We start from the raw sequence: 21,224 nt of genomic DNA on the forward strand, positions 1-21,224 counted from the left end.
CAATTTATGTATTTACACATAAATACTTGGCATTGGTTTGCATATGTACAAATAGAGAGCAAGGTTCCAATTCTAAAAGCACTTTTAGACGCAAGCTCACACCGGGGATCGAACCAAGGTCCTAACGCAAAAGTGCCCGTATCCCTAACCAGTCCGCCATTTCGGCATGTTTGTCACTTGGCCGTCTGCACTCGGTTGGGGGACAAAACCGATGTGCATTCCAGTTAAGTGAAATGAATCGGTTCACTCAAACGATTTGTTCAAAGGAATCGTTCACCGCTACAGAGCAAGGTTCCAATTGTAAAAGCACATGTAGACAGTTGTCCGTACCGGGGATCGAACCAAGGTCTTTCCGAGCAAGAGTCCGTTATATTAACCAGTCGGACATTCCGACATAGGAGCCTTTGGCCGTGAGCAGTCTTTTGTACTAGTGATGTGCATTCCAGTCAAGCGAAGTAAATCTTTGGAATCGGTTCACTCAAACGATTTGTTCAAAAGATTCTACGCTACAGTTTCAATTGTATAAGCACAGACAGGTGCCCGCACCGGGGATCGAACCAAGGTCTTACCGAGCAAGAGTCCATTGCACTGACCAGTCGGCCATTCCGACATGGAAAGCTGTCACTATTGTTTTGGACTAGTGATCTTCATTCCAGTTCAAAAGATTTGTTCAAAAGAATCGTTCACCGCTACACTTTCTTATTTATTCATTTTTTCTTTTCTTTTTTTTTTCACCTAGTGTCCATGAGGTGAACCTAATCACAGGCCACTTCATTTGCGAAAAAGCTTAAGTTTGATGTATATGTTGTTCCCACGGGGAGAATAATGTGTGTTTACTTGATTTTTGTCTGGTGTATTGCATAGTTGTTTGTGTGCGTTATTGAAGTTAAAAAAACAACAACGGATCAGTGTGTGAGGGTTTGGGGGACGATTCGTTGAACAATTAGTTTGAACGAATTTTTCGAGTAAATCGATTCTAAAGATTCTGTTCACTTAAAAGAACTGGAATGCACATCACTGTACTCCACCTTCTCCTGCGGTGCCATCTGTTTGCTCCGAAATATAAAACATGCCATTGTGAAGGTCACCCTGCGAACCCCAGGCCTCAGCTGATGTGGTTGGTCACCAGCTGAGAACTCATCAGCATCTTCCTCATTATCGTCATCAGCAGCGGCACCAGGATGAACGTGTAAACAGCTTTTCTTTTTCAAGGTGTGAACCTCCGCAGGCATCTGTCAGGTTGTCATCTTTCATTTGACTTCCACTTTCAAATGATGAAAACATGACGGAAACAAAAAACAATAAAACTCAAACATGAGAAATTTTGTGTTGCATCACAATGCATCATAACAAAACGCACACAAATAAGTAAAAAGTAGATCAGTAGTACGCTGGGTCGACACTTTTTCGTTTGAGTAAGAGTAGAAATGAAATTTCACTTGTAACAATTTGCCAATTAAGTGGGGCATACATACTGAAAGCATTTTATCCGTTTAACTCTAAGTCGGCAAAGACTATGGGATGCTTTTGTAGTTCTCCTTTAACTGATTGCGATGTAAAACATACCAAAATAAAAATACAGGCACAATTAAACTACTTGTATTGAGTGTTTCTATTACAAGGACCAATAATAAATAGAAGTGAATAAAACCAAATAAAAAATAAATAAATTAACAAATATCTAAAAATATAATTAATTGTATTTATATTTCTGTGTTTATTTTGCTGTACACACACATATTTTTCAATGAGATTTTTATATTCATTTCTATTTTCACTTTTATTTACTTTTTATTTTGGCAGTTGTGATCATGCAACAGAGAAGGAACTCAATCCCAAGTGTGTCTTGGGTTGAACTATTCACCGATTGGTTGATCGACATATGAGCCCAAAGATGCTGTGGAAATGATTTCATTTCTTTAAAAGGTGCATACAAATAATGAGATTCAGTATATTTACATGAAGCCAAAACAAGCAAATACAAAACAAAAAAGAAACATCAGTTGTTTCTGCTTTGCAAATTGCTGTGGTGTGTTTCTTCAATTGATTGCTCCATAAATGATCACAATAATTATTATCATTACATCAAATTAACAGTCTTGAAGCTCAATCCAGGTCAGGTGGAAACCAGTGCCAGTTTGCTTTCAGATGGGGCTTCAATGATTTCCCCCGACATGAAAGACTCCTGAAAGACAAAATGTCATTGTGAGTGTTAGGCGATCTCTACTAAAAATGACAAGAACATTTTTTGTGAATTCTGTTCTCATCCTGTAAGGTGATAATTGATGATGATAAAATGATTTTAAAAAAGGCTTCAATTAGGGCTTTTCACTATTCTAAAAAAATGCTCCCGATCCCTCTTATATATATTTCTGTCTAGTAGACACGGAAACAGTTTCTCCACTTTTGGTCCCAATCTGGAAATTGCCTTCCGACAATGATGCCAACCAGCTGTCAATCACCTTGTCATAAATGACTTTGACAATGAGCGAGCAGCTCGGGCACGTGGCCACGTCCTCACCATTTTCCAGCTCTTCCTGTCAACACACACAAAAGGGAGTTAATACCATTGAAAGGTACAAAGTTGTAGGAATTTTCTTAGGGGGGAACCAGAAATTTACTAAATTGAAGGTTGTCTTAAAAGGAAACATAAATATAATTGAGGAAAAATATATTCAAACTATAAGAAGGACAAACATCTGAACATCTATGTTAATCCTCAATCACTTTAACGTTTTCATACTTAATTGATCATTGGAATATTATATGGAATACAAGTCCTTTGGCACCAAACATGTATTCAGTTACAGCTTTGATTGTGTCCTATGGCAAAGTTCTCCTGTGAAGCTCCTGAAGTATGCAGACGACACGACTCTCATCGGACTGATCCGGGACGGTGATGAGACTGCGTACAGACAGGAAGTGGAGCGGCTGGTCCACTGGTGCAGCCAAAATCACCTGGAGCTGAACCCGCTGGCGAGATCCTTCACCACTTTCACCCCTCACTATCCGCACCTCCCATACTCTCCTCAGACACCTTCAAGTTCCTGGGTACCACAATCTCACGGGACCTGAAATGGACCGGCCACATAGACTCCCAGCAGAGGCTGTACTTCCTGAGACTGCTCAAGAAGTTCAACCTGCCGCGGGAGCTGCTGAAGACCTTCTACACCGCTATCATCCAGTCTGTCCTCTGCACCTCCATCACTGTCTGGTTTGGATCGGCCTCCAAACAAGACAAGCACAGACTGCAACGGACAATCAGGACTGGAGAAAAGATCATTGGAATCAACCTCCCATCTATCCAAGACTTGTACCTTTCCAGGACCAGGAAACGCGCAAGCAACATCTCTACGGACCCTTCTCACCCAAGTTACAGTCTGTTTGAGAGACAGCTTCTTCCCCCAGGCTGTTGCTCTGTTGAACTCACACAACTCTTAGAGTCTCAGAGTCATTGCTGTGCAATAACATCCTGCCCTCCACACCCTTTTGGATTGTCTACACTGCTTGCACTGTGTCTTCTCTGCATCCATTGCAGCCTGGTCATCCTGGAAGAGGGACCCTCCCATCTGTGGTCTCTTCTCAAGGTTTCTCACTTCCCCTAGTCGGAGATTTGAGTTTTTCCTTGCCCTCATGGGAGTTTAAGACCAGGGGATGGCTGAGAATATTGTCATTGTATTGTCATTTGTCATTTTCACATGTCCTGAGTGTCACCTAAATGTTGAACAGGGACTGTGATGTAACGAAGTCAAATTCCTTGTTTGGCACGCTCAAACATGGCGAATAAATTCTTCTTGAATCTTGAAAGTTGTTCACGTGTCTCTAACGCATTGTAAAATACTTTTAGCAACACAAAGTTGATCTTTTAAGACAATATCGGTGGTAACAGTAGAACCATTTCAGGACATTTGATCAAATAGACCAAAATAATCCAAATTATAATTACGTAATTTACATGTAGAGTGCACAGTTCCAAAACTGAGGAATATGATGGCTCAACTCAAGTCGACTCACTTTGCTTATGGCGAATTTGTCTCCACATGGACACGGAAAATAATATGTTTCAGTGTCTTCGTCGTATTCGAAATCTTCGATCTCCACTTCGTCATGAAAAACTGACATTTTCGCAAATAAATCCACTTAGAAATTAATCTTGGGATGGTAGCGAGCACACATTTTACGAAACAGACTCGGGCGCCACTTGATGACGTCACGTGAGTAGTCTCAGACATATGACGCTAGAACCATAGACACCGTCTTGACTAGGTTGTCCCCTTTAGTGGGATAGGTAAATGCATCTGCCATGTTGAATGTGTCAACGCTGCCCCGCAAACTAATGCAATGAACAGAATTTAGGCGACAACTATAGTTACACACACACACACACGCACGCGCGCGCGCACACACACACACACACACCCACACACATAGCTTGCCTCTATCCAGAGAATAAAATAAAATGTGTTATTGTTGTCGCTAGAGGGAGACAAAATCTAAATTGATAAGACTGCCTACGAGCGGCGCTACAGTGAATTCCCTGTTCAAACACACGCGCACCCGATCCTCCCAGTAATAGAAACGTGGCAAGACATTTTATTCCTTCCATATACTGTTCATTTTCCATGCACAAAATTGTTTCCGGTCTATTTAGGCTCTCAATCTGTCTAGATTAGATTCTGAAGTGTGGAACCAGCATGTAAATTGAAAGAAGACAAAATGTGCGATTCCGAGAACAACGGTAAAGCTATTAAAAGTCTGTTTGTTGTGAACACGTATGGCAAGTTTCTGCAGCACCATTCGCCCCACGCGTCAAACTTGAATTGAATTACAAACTGAAATTGCAGCACCACTAATGGAACGTGAGAGCTAGACATAGGCCACTCGTTAAAACAATAGTTGCAGAATGCATCGCGTTAGTCAGTTTTGGTAGTGTGGCAGTCATTCTTTTGGTGAGATTGTCTCATCACCTTTCAAAGACTAACACTTGCATGTTCCCGCAAGAACCTGTGCAAATCAGGTGGTAAAAAAAAAAACAGTGAAAGTGTTGCGCGTGTCCCATAAAATACTATAGACATTAAATAGCGTAGTCTCACGTCATGAGTCACAATTATCATTTTTCTCAGTTGAGCTCTTTATTACTGGTGAAATCCAGATGGACACCCGGTCAAGTTGTCAAGACCAGAACATTTTGTCGTTGTTCCGATTTTCATAGGCTTTAAGAAGGGGACGTGGGTTTGTTAGGTGGCTGGGGCGTGTAATACGTTTTGTTTTGTTTGGGGAGGAGAGAAAGGGGAGATGTCGACTCCCAAGTTCCAACCGGGTGGCAAAGTCAGAAACAAACAAGCATGACGAGTGTCAGGTCACTCATGGACCCGAGGATCCGCGCGCTGGAGCTGCTCGGGGTGGCGCTTTCCGCGTGCGCCTGGATATTCACGCTGGCGGCCACATTCAGGTCAGCGTGGCTCACTCTGTCCACAGAGCTACTGCCCATGGAGAGCTACGAGCTGGGCCTTTGGGAGACGTGCGTGGTGCAGGACGTACAGGGCGCTCTGCTTTGTCAACGCTATGACAGCCCGCTGGCCTTGCCGCGCGACATCAAGTTGGCGCGCGTGCTCGTGTGCGCGGCACTGTGTGCGGGGCTGCTTGTGCTCGCGCTTGCCATCCCGGGTTTGCATGCGGTCAACGTGTGCGTGGACGGGCGAGGCAAGAAAGGGATGAAAATGTGCAGCGGGGCGCTGAGCGTCGGGTGCGCTGTGCTGATGCTTGTTCCGGTGTCGTACGTTGCCCACGCTGCGGCCTTGCGATACTTCGATGAGTCGGTGCCGGACGTGGCACCGCGCTGGGAGTTCGGTGACGCGCTCTTCTGCGGGTGGACCGCGGGCGTGTTGTACCTGTTGGCGGGGACCGCGCTCCTCGCCTCCTGTGCGTCTCTGAAAAACCATCACGCCCATGCAGGCCCACTGGATCGGCTGCAGCAGGGACCAAGAACGGAATACGTCTGAAATGAACACTTCAACAGTGTAAAATCTCACGTTTCAGTGTTCTTCGACATTTGGTCCTGCTATCACAAAAGTGGTATCTTGATTTACGCCTGTAATTCGTTCCCTAACCAAGCTCGAACCTACCTATGAAATCAGTTCCCGCTTTTGAAATTAATTGAAACATTTTATTTGTAAAAGCCTCCATGAAATTGCGACCTTGTGTCACATTTTTTTTGTTAGCGCTGTGTTGTAAAATATATGAACATAAAAGAGTGTGAAGAAATAAACTGGTTTTATAATGAAGAAAAAAGTCTCTCTCGCTCTCTCTATCTCACGTCGACACGCACGCAGCACGCACACACAAATTATTGTGAAAATGAAATAAAAAGAAGTTAAATTTGAATAATTTCTTCAAATTGGAAACATTTAGTCTTCCAACTAATCGAATAGGGAGCAAGACAGGTAGAAAAAAAACACACTTACCTAACCTCATTTGTTCTTTTGCTCATGAAATTATTTGACGTCGTTTTTTTTCTTGCTTGCATTATTTTAGGCCAACATCAATATAATATGGCATACTGTATCTCAAAATAAATATTAGTTGAATGTGTTTCAAATACAGTTGGGAAAGAAAATAAGTATTACTTCTGTCCCTTTTTGATCCAAATTTGATCATTTGGTAATCATTTTAAAATAAAGAATATTTGACTGTTTTTAGCGTGTAAAATGAAGATCTTGAAGTAACACGTCTGTGTTAAGGGATTAAAATGAATAAAATACATGCACATTTTGCACATCTGTGATGTGTCATTTACTTTGCTGCTGCACTCCATTTAAAAGAAGAAGAAGCCAATAATAATGAACCAGAACACTGCACTAAAACAACAATAAGAAGTTTGCTAGAAGCACTATTTTTGCTCACCTTACATTGTAATGTTTTGCTACAAATCATTTAATCCTCTCGGTTAACCTAGCGAAAGCGTAGATCGCTTATGCTAATCTTTTGATATCAAACACAAATGTTTTGAATGAACAGAAAAAAGAAAAAGGAATTGACTTCATTGTTTCCATACTGCAGTTTTGTACTCTATCTTTCTATCCACCTGTAATCACATTATGTATGAATAGAGAGGTCGCAGGTCAAACGTGATTGCTCAAAGCGACTACCGCAGTGCAACACCTCAACATAAAAGCGTCGCTTTAATTGCTCTTTTCCTACTCGGGACAATGGAGTTTAGAAACAAGAAAGGAAGTATCCACCTCACATTGTTCACCTCATTGGCTCTCATCAGCAGCCAAACGGCAACACTTTGTAGCCATCACCAGCCAACATTGCATAGGATGCGGTGCCCGAGGAGAGGCCCGGGTCTCTGAAGTTGGAAGGCTCACACTTGACGCTCTATGCGTTGGAGTTTATCCAAGGTGACTTTGTACGAGGGGAGGGGTACGCAGGGCATTTACACGTGTCGCACTTTTGCACCCCCGTGAAGCTGGGTGATGGAGAAGCTGGACAAAACAACTGCAAAAATTGACATTTTCAGGTTACCTCACAGCTTGTGTAAGATTGATCAATATTCTTAAAAAAAGAAATCAACTCACTTATTTTTAAAACAAATCTCACAATATAATTATCATACAAGAGCAAACATGGCCAGGTGCATGATCGAACATTTTCCAGGACCGCCATGTTGAGTTTGCTGAAGCTCAGTGTAAAAATAAAATCTGGTGGTTTTATACAAGGTGTCCGTGGCCCTGCTCTAGTGATGAACATTGTGATTTTCTAGGAATGTTGTAGAAGTGCTTTTTGAAAATTGGCTTAAATTTATAGAAATAAAAGTGTTGGATATTGATTTTATGGTTCATAGATCTCAATGTAATAACGGAAACGTGGCTAAAGCGTGGCATCGCCCAGCTCAGATCCGCTCAGTCTCCTATAAAAACGGCGCCAGGACTGCACGGTCTTTCTGGACCAGATCCAGAAGCTGGACATTATCCCAACGATCATGGTCATCAGGTACTTAATCATGAACACGGTGAAGTCCGGGGTCAGCGGAGCAAAGTTTCCCGACGGGCACGGCACAGCAAAGCGTTTGCAGGTCTGCATGCGCCAGGTGCGCTCCCACCGCGGACGCAGAGCCTGCTCGTAGAAATGGCAGGCCACCACAGCGGCGGCGGGTAACGTGTAGAGCACGCCGAACAAGCCGATCCGCACCATCAGCTTCTCCAGCTTGTCCGTATCAGCACCGCCGAGTTTCATGATGGTGCGGATGCGAAAGAGCGACACAAAGCCGGCCAGCAGAAAGGAAGTACCGACGAGGAGGTAGACAAAGAGCGGAGCCAGCACAAAGCCCCGCAGGGCGTCCACGTCGTACACGCCCACATAGCACACGCCGGTCAGGAGGTCGCCCTCCACCTGTCCCATGGCGAGGATGGTGACGGTTTTCAACGCCGGCACTGTCCACGCCAGCAGGTGGAAGTAGCGGGAATTGGCCTCGACAGCCTCGTGCCCCCACTTCAGCCCTGCCGACAGGAACCAGGTGAGTGACAGGATGACCCACCAAATGGAGCTTGCCATGCTGAAGAAGTAGGCCACCATGAAGAGGATGGTGCAGCCTTCTTTCTTAGTGCCTTGAATCACCATCCTGTAACCGTCGGCCTTGAACTTGTCCACGCAGACAACTTTGTCCTCAAGCAGAAAACCGGCGACATACACCAGCGCCACCATGAAGTAGCAACCGGAGAGAAAGACCACCGGTCTCTCCGGGTACCGAAAGCGCTGGCTATCGACAGCATAGGTGAGGACGGTGAAGAGTGTGCTGATGCAACAAAGGACAGCCCAGACAGCGACCCAGAGCCGCCCGACCTTTAACTCCTCCTCTCGAAAGTACATCAGCCCGTTGGTTGTGGAGACCTCACAGGGGGCACCGCAGTCCTTGGCGCCGAGGAAGCGGTAGCTGAGGTAGGCTGGCACCTTGAGCTGGGGCGGGCAGGAGAAGATCGGGTTGCTCGAAGGGTGAGACGGAAAGTTCAAGCGCTCAAGGAGGTCCGGTGTCGGAGCTGGCGGGGGAGCATTACTCTCAGATGTGTTTTGACCCACGCAGATCTCGCCAGCACCGTGAACAGGGAAGTTCTCACAGCGCAGCCTCTCAGGCCACTGAAAGCCAAATTTATTCATCAATGCCTCGCAGCCCTGCCTGGCCCGTTCGCATAAAGTCCTACAAGGGGGGATCGCCTGCTCCAGAACCGTGCAAACCGGTGCGTACATGGAGCAAAGGAAGAATTTGAGGTCCGGCGAGCACTGGACTTTGACCAGCGGGTAGAACTGGTGAACCTCCAGCCCGGCGTCTTCTTGGTTGGCGTGACCCAGTAGGTTAGGCATGATGGTCTGGTTGTAGGCGATGTCGGTGCACAGAGGGATCGAGATGGACTGGCAAAATCCGTGTTCTGGGATAGAGAAGTCTTTTGGTTCTTGAGCTGAACCCGTTGAGATGAGCGAGGGCAAAACGCAAGTCAGGAACCAAGGCCAGACCCCCCGTGTCGCCATGATGGTTCAATCCACCCAACGGAAGGAAAAGTAGTTGCGCTAACCGGCTCGTCACTGCTGGGTTTCCCGGATAAGTCTTTCCGTCACGCTGCACTTGTGCACGCTGTGCATCTCACACAGCTTTCAGATGCAAAGTTGTCTTTGTTGCTCAATGTGAAGCTCTATAATGTTCCCCCCCCCCTCATCCTCCATGAATCTCAAGCTTGGTGGTCTGTTTCCAGGCGCCCCCCCACTGCTCCAACAAGGGGGTATGGGGGGGTGCCTCTAGACTCGGTCTGCTCTGCGCCAATTGGAGGCTTTGTCGATCTCTTTCCTGTTAGTGATTGGCTTAGGAGGCAACGCTAGAGGCAGCCATAGGCAGAACACAAGCACTGCTGCCTTTAAAATGATTTGATGAAAGAATTTCAATCTTGCGTATAGGAGTTGAACGTAAACACAAGTTGGGCGCATTGAAGATCGCCAAGGCTCTCCAAATTAAGACAAAAGGTATCCAAGATACACAAGAAACTAAACAGCTCAGGTGGAGTTTGTGGAGGAGGCTTAAGAAGAGGAGATGGTGTGGGTTGTTCAAATAGCTCGTAGGAAAAAAGGGCGCATGACAGAGAGGATCAAAATAATTGCACGAAGTAGCATTCATGTGTCTTGACTGTGTAAAAAGGAAAACGACTTATTATTGTAGATTTAAATACTACCTACTGAGCGACTTATCCCACCCTCCAACTGTCTCATTTTCAAAACAAAACTAGCCACAAGTCGAGCGACTTTTGGCTCAACACAACAATAATTTCGTTTGATAAAAAAAAAAGCCACCCTTTACTTTATATCTAAATTTCAAATTTTTTTTTTTTTTTAGTGTTACCCTGGCCCCTTACCCTAACACAGAGGTCCGCACCGTAATCATAGTGTCCTTCAGAAGGCCATTATGATTGTCAACATTTTGTAGTATAGGCTGCACAACAAACTGATGAATAACTAGTTTTGAAATGAGAGACTAGTAAAAACTGCTCAATTATTGAAAAAATTGAGTGGTAATTAAAATTGCTAGCAATATCTCTTTTTTTTAAAACTGAAGACAATTTGTAATTTGATTGCTGACACATGAAGTCACAATTTGTCTTTGCGGGCCACATAAAATAATGTGGAGGGCCAGATTTGGCCCCGGGGCCTTGAGTTTGATAGCGATTGCCCTAACACTTAACTAACCCTTTACACAAAAACTGGAACTTCACAGAGAAAAAAAATGACCAAGTCTATAAAACATCCCCCAGCCAGAGGACACCGCGACACTTGCACAGTTGACGCTATATTATCAGCAACTTATTACGATCCCATTCAAACACATTAACATGACAAGGTGCAAGAAAGAGGCCCAGATGAAGTCTGGAACAGCAGAGACAATTGAGCTCTGGTTACAGGTCAGTCGAAAGGCCGCAGGATGAGATAAATGAGATACAAGCAAGGCCAGAGCAGTTGAATGAAGACAAAGATGCTTAAAGGAGTGAAAAGAAGAGTGGAAAAAAAAATCCCAGGGGCCTTTTTCTGATGTTAAGCCTTTAAATAGCGCAGGAAGACATTCGGTCTGGACATGGAAAGCAAATCCAAGAAGAAGTCCACCAAACTTTCATAGACATTACAACCCATTGAGAGATGTTCTTTTCTTCAAAATGAAAATTTAGTTATTGTTTTTTTTAAGAATTTTCTTTGCTGCATTGACTTTTTAACCCTGAAAATATGTAAATTTCAACCAAAACAGCTAGAAAGGAGTTTTTAGTTGCAGAAAAATGAGACTTAATCTAAAAATAAGATGAAGATTAAATTAATGACATCAAACTTGTCAATTGTCACAATCTTCAGAGGGCAAAAATCAAAGGCTAATGTTTATTTATATTGACATTGTTTGCGTGTCATGAATGAATTTTTGCTCGGCGGATAAGATCAGAGATTTGCCGAAAAACAAACACGCGGTAAAATATTCACACAAAGATTCGTCCTCTTTTATCTTTCCGAACTTTGCGTTACTTCGTGTCAATCAAAAGAATCAAACAAATGGTAATGTATTAATTAATCAACTCGTTCCTGGAAAACAACTTTTTGGGGGACGCACATTTATTTGACATCGCCGCCAAATTTCATGGCAAAACAAAAGAAACAAAGTGGAAAAAAGTTTGTTGTTATACTATGTAGCGTGGAGAGATGATGTACAAAACAAATTTGATCGGCTAGCATAATTGGTTTAAGTGCCAATTTATGTACCTGATGTGTCCAACTTGGTTTTCTTGTGGGTCACATAACCCTCAGTTTTTCACAGAGGGCCGTTATGTAAGTATGTTCAGCTATTACAAATACATATTACCTATACATAATGTTTTTTAGAGGTTAAAAAAAATGACAGGGTTGGTATTTTTAGCACAAAATATGCCCAAATGATTTACTTTCGCAGGCCACATTAAATGCTGTGGTGGGCCTGATCTGGGCCCCGGGCCACGGGTTTGAAACTCGTGAAATACAACATATTATACATATACAGGTACAAACACAAGAGAAGGCAAACCCACACACTCATCATGTTAAAAACGCATCGAACGATTTTTGTTGCTCATATTTTGCAGCTGTATTTTTGTATTTTATATAATTTTTTCGTTTGTGTAGTGTTTTGCTGCTTGTTTATTTTCGAGCGCAAGGTTGGCAATTTGTCTTTACATTTTTTCCACAAAAATCAGTGGTACAAACAAAAAAAAATCATAAATTCTCTTTCGAAGTATTTTTAGCATAGCGTATCTGCCATTATCATTAGCCTAACAAAGGTCTGATTAATGCTAAGTATAATGGAAAAGAGCAAAGTTGGACAGATGGAAATTACTATCGCATTCATTTTGAACCAAACAGCCAAAACACATACAAATAAAACACCAAACAATAGTCTGGGGGGGACAAAATAAAATATAACCTCAGTTGTGTGGAAACATTTCGAAATGTTTGTTTAGAAGTCAACTTCTTAACTAAATCTGTATGAATCACGCCACAGCCGACAGTCTGTTCAAAGTGTTTTTCTTGCATTAACTGACATATTTTGTAAATCACACAGCACCACAGCAATATTCTACGGGGCTTATTTTCCACACAAATGAGATTAATTATTCATGTTGACTCTTGGGGACAAAAGTGACAGAATTGAGTAACTGCTAAGAGACGCTCAGAGAAAGTGGTTAGATTACAGTCATTATTCCAGGGAACTTCTCGCATCTAATAGAACTTTTCCCTTTCAGTTTGGAAACAGTTTGAAAAACGTGCCACAGTCAATTTTGACATTTGACAGCAATATAAATCTTGTCCTTTTACTCTGAAATGTACCGACTAAAGTGATCCATCATACACAAAACTAGACATACGCCGAACCCGTTCCGGATCAAATTTGACTCATGTCTACTAAATTTGATCCTAGATCTACAAGTGTGTGTTAAATAAATAAATGATAGTGTGAATTGTGAACCTGTGTGAAAGGTCCTGGGGAAACTTGAAACAATGAAATGATAAAAGTAGCATAAGAATGATTGTATATACTAAACATATGGAACATAAGTCTTACAGAGGACAGATTGAGGGGGGCCTTGACATATCTGGACCCGCAAAAACTGAAAAGCACGATGGTGCAATGACATTTGAGGGTAATTAGTTCCGTGATCACACTCATATCTTAAAACACTAATTTCTCAAACCATCAGACCCCATTCAAATGAATGGAAATGCCATAAAGCCATTCCAGTATAGCCACCCCAAAAAAATAATTAATAAGAAAAATATCGGTCTATAAAATGGTAGTTCATAAAAAACAATAAAAAACAAAACAATAACCATACAGTAATGACATAATTAAATAGAATGCAAAGAATGAAACTGTCTACCAAGTTTTTTTGCTTCATTTTCGGTATCCTGCGCCTTCTGCAGTCTGTCATGCCTTGGCCACCTGGGGGCAGTATAAAACAGACAAAGTCACCCAAAAAGAAGAGCTTCATAATTAAGTCAATAAATCAGTGTGAGTATACTTATATAATCTCTGTCTACATGTGTTGCGCCACTTCAACTGGTAATCCAAATCAACAGTTTGAAGCTTCTTTTTTGGAAGAATTCCTCACTATCTGTCAAACTGTTCCTTGTTGTGAAACGAGCTGGCACATTAAAGCAAAAAAAAAAAAAAAAAAATTCAATCTGCAACCCAATTTGGTGGTTTAAAACAATGAACCCAACCCTGGGTTAAAAGTACTTTGTGACCCAGTCGACTCAAAATTCACAGTTACCCGTACTCACAGTGGGCTTGGAAAAACCACCTACAATTTTGGAATGCATATTTGGCCTGAGCAAAATTGACCTGGAACATATTTGTGCATGGAAAATGATCATTGTGTTAAAAAGTCACCTGACTACACATCTTCTTGGGCTGAAGATGTCACCAAAACTTCGCCGCAGGCAAAAGTGAAGGTCTGACTCGGCCGCTAGGATTGAAGTTGTCGCGGAACTCTGTTTCTAGATTTACACCGGGCACCTTGAAGATGGACACGGCTGGAAAAAGACGAGATGGACATGTGATGGCAAATGCTGGGGAGGAGCGAGTGCATCATCAGTCGGCTCTTACTGTCCCTCAGGTGCAGGATGGGCGGCGGTAAGATGTTGAAATACGAGTGCTGCAGGCCATCTGATGCCGAGATCCTGTCGGCGGGTGCCAACATCAGCATCTTCTGAACCAGATCTTCAGTTTTGTATGGCAGTCGACTCAACCTGATCCAGAGAGAGAACCCGTGATGTCGCTGGAATGTTAGTTCGAATGCAAGACCCTCATCATTTAGGAGCAGTGTGTTATCACGTTAGTGTGTTAAAAATAAGGCTTGACTGATACGGATGTTTATACTTTTCCTTTCTCACCTTTTCCACACGGAGCGAATAGGCTTCAGCTTAGAAGGAAGGGACCAGTCTAGAACAACAACAAGAGCACTTGAAGACTTTTGCCCCACGCATGCTTTCTGGTCATGTGATGATTCTCCTGGCTTTCCTAAGGCCGCTGAATTGTTAATGTTTTAGTAAGCTCGTTGTCATCATATGTAAAACATGACTTTTCTGGAGATCAGTAGAATGACTTGCCTGCATTCGTACAACAACTCTGTCTGAGTGGTAACATAAGTTTACAGAAGAGAAGAGTGACAAATGAATTTCCACTCATAAGTTTAAATGAATAATTAAATAAAAACATTTTAATAGCTCCTTCAAGAATTTAGTTGTAGAATATAATTGGACTTTAGAAAGCCATTCCTATTAATCTTGTACTTTAACATAAATATAACTAATTGTCGTTAAATTGTGACCTTTATTTCTGACAAGATAAAAACATTATTATATTTTGTTAACGAAATAATGTCTCAAAGGGTCCCTGGGCCTGTGGTGTGATAGCGCCGTCTAGTGGAGACCTGCTTAACTACAAGTGGAAGAATTCCATATGGAAGTGCCTTGATTTAAGAGTTTAGGTGATTCTCTGACGATGGTCGTAACTCAAACCACAGTACAATGCAATATTTTCATAATATTTTCCTCTGGGGAAAAAAAAAAAAAATATCAAAAAACGTCCCATCCTCCAAAAAGTCTCTAAATGTTTTTTTGAATAGTGTTTTTAAGGGAAAACTGTATTGTATTATACATCTAAAAAGAAACAGTAATAACATAATTTATCAAATGCAAATAAATGGACTCATTTTCCTATGACACTTTATGAAGTTGAGTCTATTTACTTGTATTCGATCAGGTGCAAATCGACGAGAATAAATAGCCGTAAAAAGCCAAGTCACTCAAGTCAGCATCTATGAACACACGAGATGAGTCTGACCTGATTGATAATTGGGCAGCCGGGTGACTCCTGTCCAGGTATCCTCTGAAGGGATTCCAAGCACCTGCAGGGACACAAGGCTGACTAGAACCGTGACAGCGGTGCTAATAAAATGAATTCAAATGTTTGTTGTACAAACCATCCAGATTTTCTGGAGCTGGTCAAACACGTCAGTGACTCCAGGGAATGCCGGCACTCCTTCAAGCATCTCGACAAAGATGCAACCTGCGCCCCTGGACACAGGTGGGACTGACTTTTATATATGCGAGCCATGAAGCTCCGGTCTTGCGCTTAAGTTTCCACTTCAAGCAAGACTGCCCCATGAATGTTCTGATGATTGACCCAAAGCCAGAACTCACCAGATATCCAGAGCTGTGGAATAATCAGTAGATCCAAGCAGGACATCGGGAGGGCGATACCACAAAGTCACCACATCTGAGGAGAAACTCTGACAGGGGACAGATTTGGAACGTGCCAAACCTGCGCACGGAACCAAAAAGTGGGTCGCTATCGTCACGCCAACAAGAGATGCAGCAGATACGGCCTAAATGTAGCGACCAACCAAAATCGGCCAGTTTGAGTTCTCCCAAGTAGCTGATGAGCAGGTTCTGAGGCTTTAGGTCTCGATGGAGGATCCGGCGGTCGTGGATGAAAGAGAGACCGCGCAGCAGCTGGAACATGAAGAGCTACGGGGAGAAGATACATTTAGGTTTACCCTCCAGAATAAACATGTCTTTAATACTCGTTATGATCCCTCAGGAGGAAATTCAACTCATACCGTTTTTTTTTTTAATTTTTTTATGAGGAAATAACAAAAAAGGATGGATGGATATACGTATGAGGGCTCATACCCGCACATTGTGAGAGTGCAGACCTCCGGGATGCTGGTTCATGTACTGGGCCAGGTCCGTCTGCTGCAATCACACGCGTGAGCAAATGAGAGTCTCCCGGTGCTCGAGGCCCGCTGCACGCCACCACGTAGAATCTCACCACGTATTCGAAGACGAAGGTGAGAGAGTCTCTGGCGTGAATGATGTCATGCAGGAGGACGATGTTGGCGTGCTTCAGGCCTTTGAGCAGTGAAGCTGCGCACACACAGAAGAAGTGTTCTATTGTCACATTGTTAATGAATCACGACACTGACACAGGCACACAATGGATCAGTCAAAGGGTGCAATAAAATGAAGAAATACTAATTCATGAAATTAGGGGACGGTCTTAGATGGTGCAGTGGTTCACTCACCTGACACCGGTGGAAGGAGTTTGGATTCACTTTATGCATGGTGAAGCAGAAATTAGTTGACTAGACTAGATGGAGAAATGTTTTCATGTGTGGCTAATCACCTTCTCTGATGGCAGTAAATGGCATGCCTTCCTCTGTCTTTGTCTGGATCACCTTCAACGCCACAAGCTGCCCATTGATCCTCCACAAATCACAGAAGCGTGGTCATCATTAATAAATGCAGCCAAAATAGACTCACAATTCATGTCTAGCGTGTAAATACTTTTGCTACCTCTGCAGTAAGCGCCGTCAAATTTGCCATGGGATTTCTTACCTGCTGATGCCTTTATAAACAGACGCATAAGAGCCTTCACCAAGTTTCTCCAGGCTCACGTACGAGTTAGCCGTTCCAAACTGAAGTCCTGCTTTCTGATGTCACACACACAAATCGTATTGTAACACAGGCCCATGCTTGAACGTTTAAAATTGAGAATGGGCACCAACCGACCCAGTTAAAGGTGTTCTGGCAGTTGTCCTGGCTCCATGGGTCACTGTTACTGCGCCCTCGCTGCACCCGAAGCCGTCGCATTTGCAGCGTGTGGAACCAGTGAGGTTGCGGACCACTGTCTGGTTCCAGCTAGGCCAGGCAGACATAAAGAATATTGAATGAAAATATCCCCAAAAAAAACAAGTGAACTGAAAAGGACCACCCAGCCATCAAATGTTTGTATCGATCCCAGGTAGACTCGTAAAAAAGTGGAAAATTTGTGGTGGAGTGGAAACATAAGAAACTAGGCGGCTCGATTTTGGAAATGTAATGCTCCAACCAATATTTCTAGGTTAAAGGAACAAAGTGAAAAATAATTGTCTCACCCCTACAAATAAAGTCACTATTGATGCCCGAAGATGGTGGCAAAGCTGTACTGTTGTCTAAATGAAACTCCTTAACTCACTTCAGCATACAAAGTAGTTCCTTGGCACTAAAATGCCACAAAAGGGCAGGAAAGCACTACTTTTGTCTAAATGAAATTCCTCAATTCACTTCAACAGAGTACATTGGTACCACATGATGTGCTGTCACAAAACATACCAGACAAACGCAGAAATTATTCCATTGTTCAAAGGACTACATGTAAGTTTCATCAGATACCTCGGTAACTGGCAGTGATGAAGAACTGTTGCTCTTCTTGACGCCCCTTTCCTCCATTCTCAACACCTCCACCTGTTCCTCCACTTCTTCCTCTCCCTCCCATGGTCCTTTGCCACCCTGATCCTCCTCAACCTGGCCACAGCAGCACCTCCTCATGCAGCAGGACAAGCCGTCCATCGCTGTTTCTTCTTCGTCTTTTTCTGCTGCTCATATGACCAACGTGCTGTCTGGAGGAGAGCAAACATGGTCTCATGACTTCTGCTCTCCTCGCTTTGCATTCCCTCGGGCAGGGAACAACAGTGTTATTCAACATGCGGGGTATTGATGCTCTCCAGTGGGCACACTCGAGAACTGACTCCAAAGTCACAAAGTACGTACTTTGTACAAATACTTTGCTATTGTACTTGGAGGAAGTAGATGATTGACTTGAGGATTTATTTATTTTGGATATTTTACTTTGAATGCCTACATTTTAAACCAGGCGTCTCCCATACAAAGACTTCAAACTAAATAACATAAATGAGAATTACATTTGAAAAAAAATGGTGACGTTTTTTATAGGGGCCTTGGTAATATTAGAGAAAGCGTGTAATTACAACAATGACCAGCAGAGGTCAGTATGACTACAGACAATAAAGAGCCAATTTGCAGAGTAGCTATGGTACGTGTTTGCGTGCGCACGCGGGTTTAAGTGTGTGTGCGTGTGCGTGATTTTAATTAATCCGATACATGTTCAAACTGTCACCTATTTGAAACTATATTAACTGCAATGGCCTATTTTTAAATGAAAATTTAACAAGATTAACCGTCAAACAAGCATAAAATTAAGTTAACTGCTGCTGACACTAGTAATACAGTGGTGCCTTGAGATACAGGTGACCCAATTTACTTTTTTTTTTTTTTTTTCGTCGGGATGCAAATTGTCATTCAGGCGATTTTCTTTTTCAGATTTTTTTGTGCTATCTTCATAACAACACGACAAGTGTTTTTAAAGAAGAATTTAAAAATATTTTTGAAAATGGCCACATTTTTGTAAGCTTTCCTTCATTTTTAATATGACAAACTGAAACACTTTTTTCCATTCCAGTCTTGCTGGGGGGGAAAATATTTTATATTTGTTGTCACCAGGGATGGTGCTAGGCCATGGGGCTGTAGCATCTCATTTGATATTCTAAAATATATTTATAAATTGTTTTGTCAAACCTTCCATCCTCCCTTATCAGTCCAGCCCAAATTAAGCTCCGGGAGTGAAGACGTTCGGGAGCCATCCCTGGCTGTCATGTACCTTTAACAGAATTAGCTTAAAGTATTTATAAACTATTTTTTTGGTGTCATTTTTAGGGGAGAGAATGTTGGAGCAGATTAACGGCATTGCCATTATTTCATTTGGGAAAGGTGATTTGCCGAGGTACTTGAAGTGAATTGAGGAGCTTCATTTATTAATTTGCTGCTATCTTGTGGCATCTGTTGGCAATTATAACCCTTTATAGGAGCATATGGAGGTATAGCAGGAGACCAGGGCAAGAGGAGGCTATAGCCTCATCAGAAACCAGCCCCAATTGAGTCCCTCCAGTATTTTACTTGCCATTCTAAAGTATATTTATAAATTATTTTTTCAGCCTCCCCCAATGTATCAGCCAAGCCTCCCTTTGGCCCCAGGAGAGAGAAAAAAATCCTGAAGCCTGAAGCCATTCGACCGCTCTCCTTTTGAAACAAAATCGTAATGTTTGTTTCTTTTAGTTCATCGTGAACATTGCAGCATTTTACGTCAACATTTATTAATGCACATGGCATTATTGAGAGCGATATAAGGTACGAAATAGTTTAGCGTCCTGAACGGTTCAATGTGACAGCCCCTGGCAACGGGATGAAAAATGAGGCAGCGACAAGGACGTAATTGGACGACGGGAGCAGGGGGGGAGGGAGGTGGGGGAGGAAGAAGGACGAGAGGATGGCGGACAAAGGCGGCGGGCGATAGAGCGAGTAGATGGCTGGGGGAGGTGGTGTATGGGGGGGGGGGGCAGGCCAAGGGAGATTTCTGTCTCTCTCGTTTCTCCCCCAGCCAATTTAAATAATGTGCTACACGCACACACACACACACACACACACACACACACACACACACACACACAGCACGCATGAAGGCAATTAAAGCGTGTGTGTGTGCGTGTTGACATTTTTCCACAAAGTTGAGATTTGGTGAAACCGCTTGTGTTAATATGACACGACACAGAGAAATAGTATGGAGGCCTATTCAGGCCACATAAAGACAAAACACATTAGTTGGGGACCTTATCTGTTTCTTCTCATGAGTCTTAATAACACATCATTTACATTCAATTGAGCACAGCAATTGTGGCACTCCACTGAAGGCGTGTAAGTATAATTTCTGACCTGCCTGAATCCTGAATGAAATTGTTCGATATTTGCTATAAATCCAGTGTACTCAGTCTTGCGTTTCGCAGATGGAATATTGTCGTGAGAGCACTCAGAAGCAAGGGTGGACTTGCCATCAGGCAAACTGGCAATTAACTGAGGCCCCGAGATTTCCAGGGGTCCCCAAAGGTCTCGTAAAAAATGATGAATAAACTTTTCTTTGATTTAAATGATCTTCAAGCTAAACTGTTTCTACTCTAAGGCAAGCGGAGCAACAGCAGCAACGTGAACTAGTTTGAAATCTTTTGGGAGCAGAAAATGTCACACAACCAGAGGTAAACAAACTAACAAGTACAGAGTGGGACAAATGAGGCTTTGTTGGGCTACTGCAGCAACGGAACAAATTGTGCTGGACTGAATCATCTGCACGACTCAAACAAGCAGCTGTTATTGTTGGTTGTGGTACAGGTCGAAATGTACGAAAAATGCCACTTGCACTTTAAAATGGTATTTGGGGTGATGATAAAGACATCATGAAAATGATTTTATGATGGAAGAGTAGTAAATTTGAATTAATGTAAGTTTCAGAAAAAATATTTTATATATAAAAAAAAGAGTTACATGAGTTATTGAAAGTCAAGTTACAAAGTTAAAACAACAGTTTTTTTTGGAGGGGCTCCACATTTTATGATGGACAGTGAGACGAGTATATTTAAGACTAGTGCTAGATGTTACATTCACAAATGTGTTTCATGGTTCTGTTAAGACTTCATTTACAAGCAAATGTTCTTTCTTGGTATTGTATGGGTCTTAGATTTGACCTAACCTTAAATTTTAAGTGAAAATAAAATATGCTAATGGCGAGGGACCTAATGCCCATCATGAGGAGATAGAGCTTGGTCAGTGAGTCGCCGGTTTAGTGTAAAAACAAGTAACACTTTGGAAACTGTTAAATTAACACTCAATGGGGTGGACACATAGAAACACACTCGTGCAATTAACACGATGTGAAAATGACTAGTCTATGACGTTCGTTTCAAACGCCCCCACCCCTTCTCATGAAATGGACCATGCCATACTCT

General features: G+C 42.6%; 4 protein-coding genes across 4 annotated transcripts; 1 reads left to right on the top strand and 3 right to left on the bottom strand.

Moving 5' to 3' along the window:
- Positions 1–1,895: 1,895 nt before the first annotated feature.
- dph3 (diphthamide biosynthesis 3) lies at positions 1,896–4,244 on the bottom strand. Its single transcript, XM_085915983.1, has 3 exons — positions 4,015–4,244; positions 2,463–2,537; positions 1,896–2,185 (listed from the first exon to the last, which is right to left on the bottom strand). The coding sequence occupies exons 1-3, from the start codon at positions 4,120–4,122 to the stop codon at positions 2,117–2,119; spliced, it is 252 nt and encodes an 83-aa protein (XP_085772109.1). The 5' UTR covers positions 4,123–4,244; the 3' UTR covers positions 1,896–2,116.
- A 1,101-nt stretch (positions 4,245–5,345) lies between these two features.
- Positions 5,346–6,002, top strand: LOC147062187 (claudin-24-like). The gene has a single exon (XM_085920166.1). The coding sequence runs from the start codon at positions 5,346–5,348 to the stop codon at positions 6,000–6,002; it is 657 nt and encodes a 218-aa protein (XP_085776292.1).
- A 1,870-nt stretch (positions 6,003–7,872) lies between these two features.
- Positions 7,873–9,525, bottom strand: LOC147062188 (frizzled-7-A-like). Its single transcript, XM_085909896.1, has one exon. The coding sequence runs from the start codon at positions 9,523–9,525 to the stop codon at positions 7,873–7,875; it is 1,653 nt and encodes a 550-aa protein (XP_085766022.1).
- A 4,444-nt stretch (positions 9,526–13,969) lies between these two features.
- cdk15 (cyclin-dependent kinase 15) lies at positions 13,970–17,943 on the bottom strand. The gene is made up of 13 exons (XM_085916571.1): positions 17,767–17,943; positions 17,125–17,253; positions 16,951–17,045; positions 16,739–16,818; positions 16,385–16,479; positions 16,246–16,308; positions 15,957–16,080; positions 15,754–15,874; positions 15,534–15,627; positions 15,395–15,458; positions 14,443–14,491; positions 14,156–14,298; positions 13,970–14,082 (listed from the first exon to the last, which is right to left on the bottom strand). Exons 1-13 carry the CDS (start codon positions 17,941–17,943, stop codon positions 13,970–13,972), a joined length of 1,347 nt encoding a protein of 448 aa, XP_085772697.1.
- Between the last annotated feature and the right edge of the window lie 3,281 nt (positions 17,944–21,224).

Source organism: Syngnathus leptorhynchus, chromosome 1 (assembly GCF_054491065.1).
Source record: "Syngnathus leptorhynchus isolate UIUO chromosome 1, UIUO_Slep, whole genome shotgun sequence".
NCBI lineage: Eukaryota > Metazoa > Chordata > Actinopteri > Syngnathiformes > Syngnathidae > Syngnathus > Syngnathus leptorhynchus.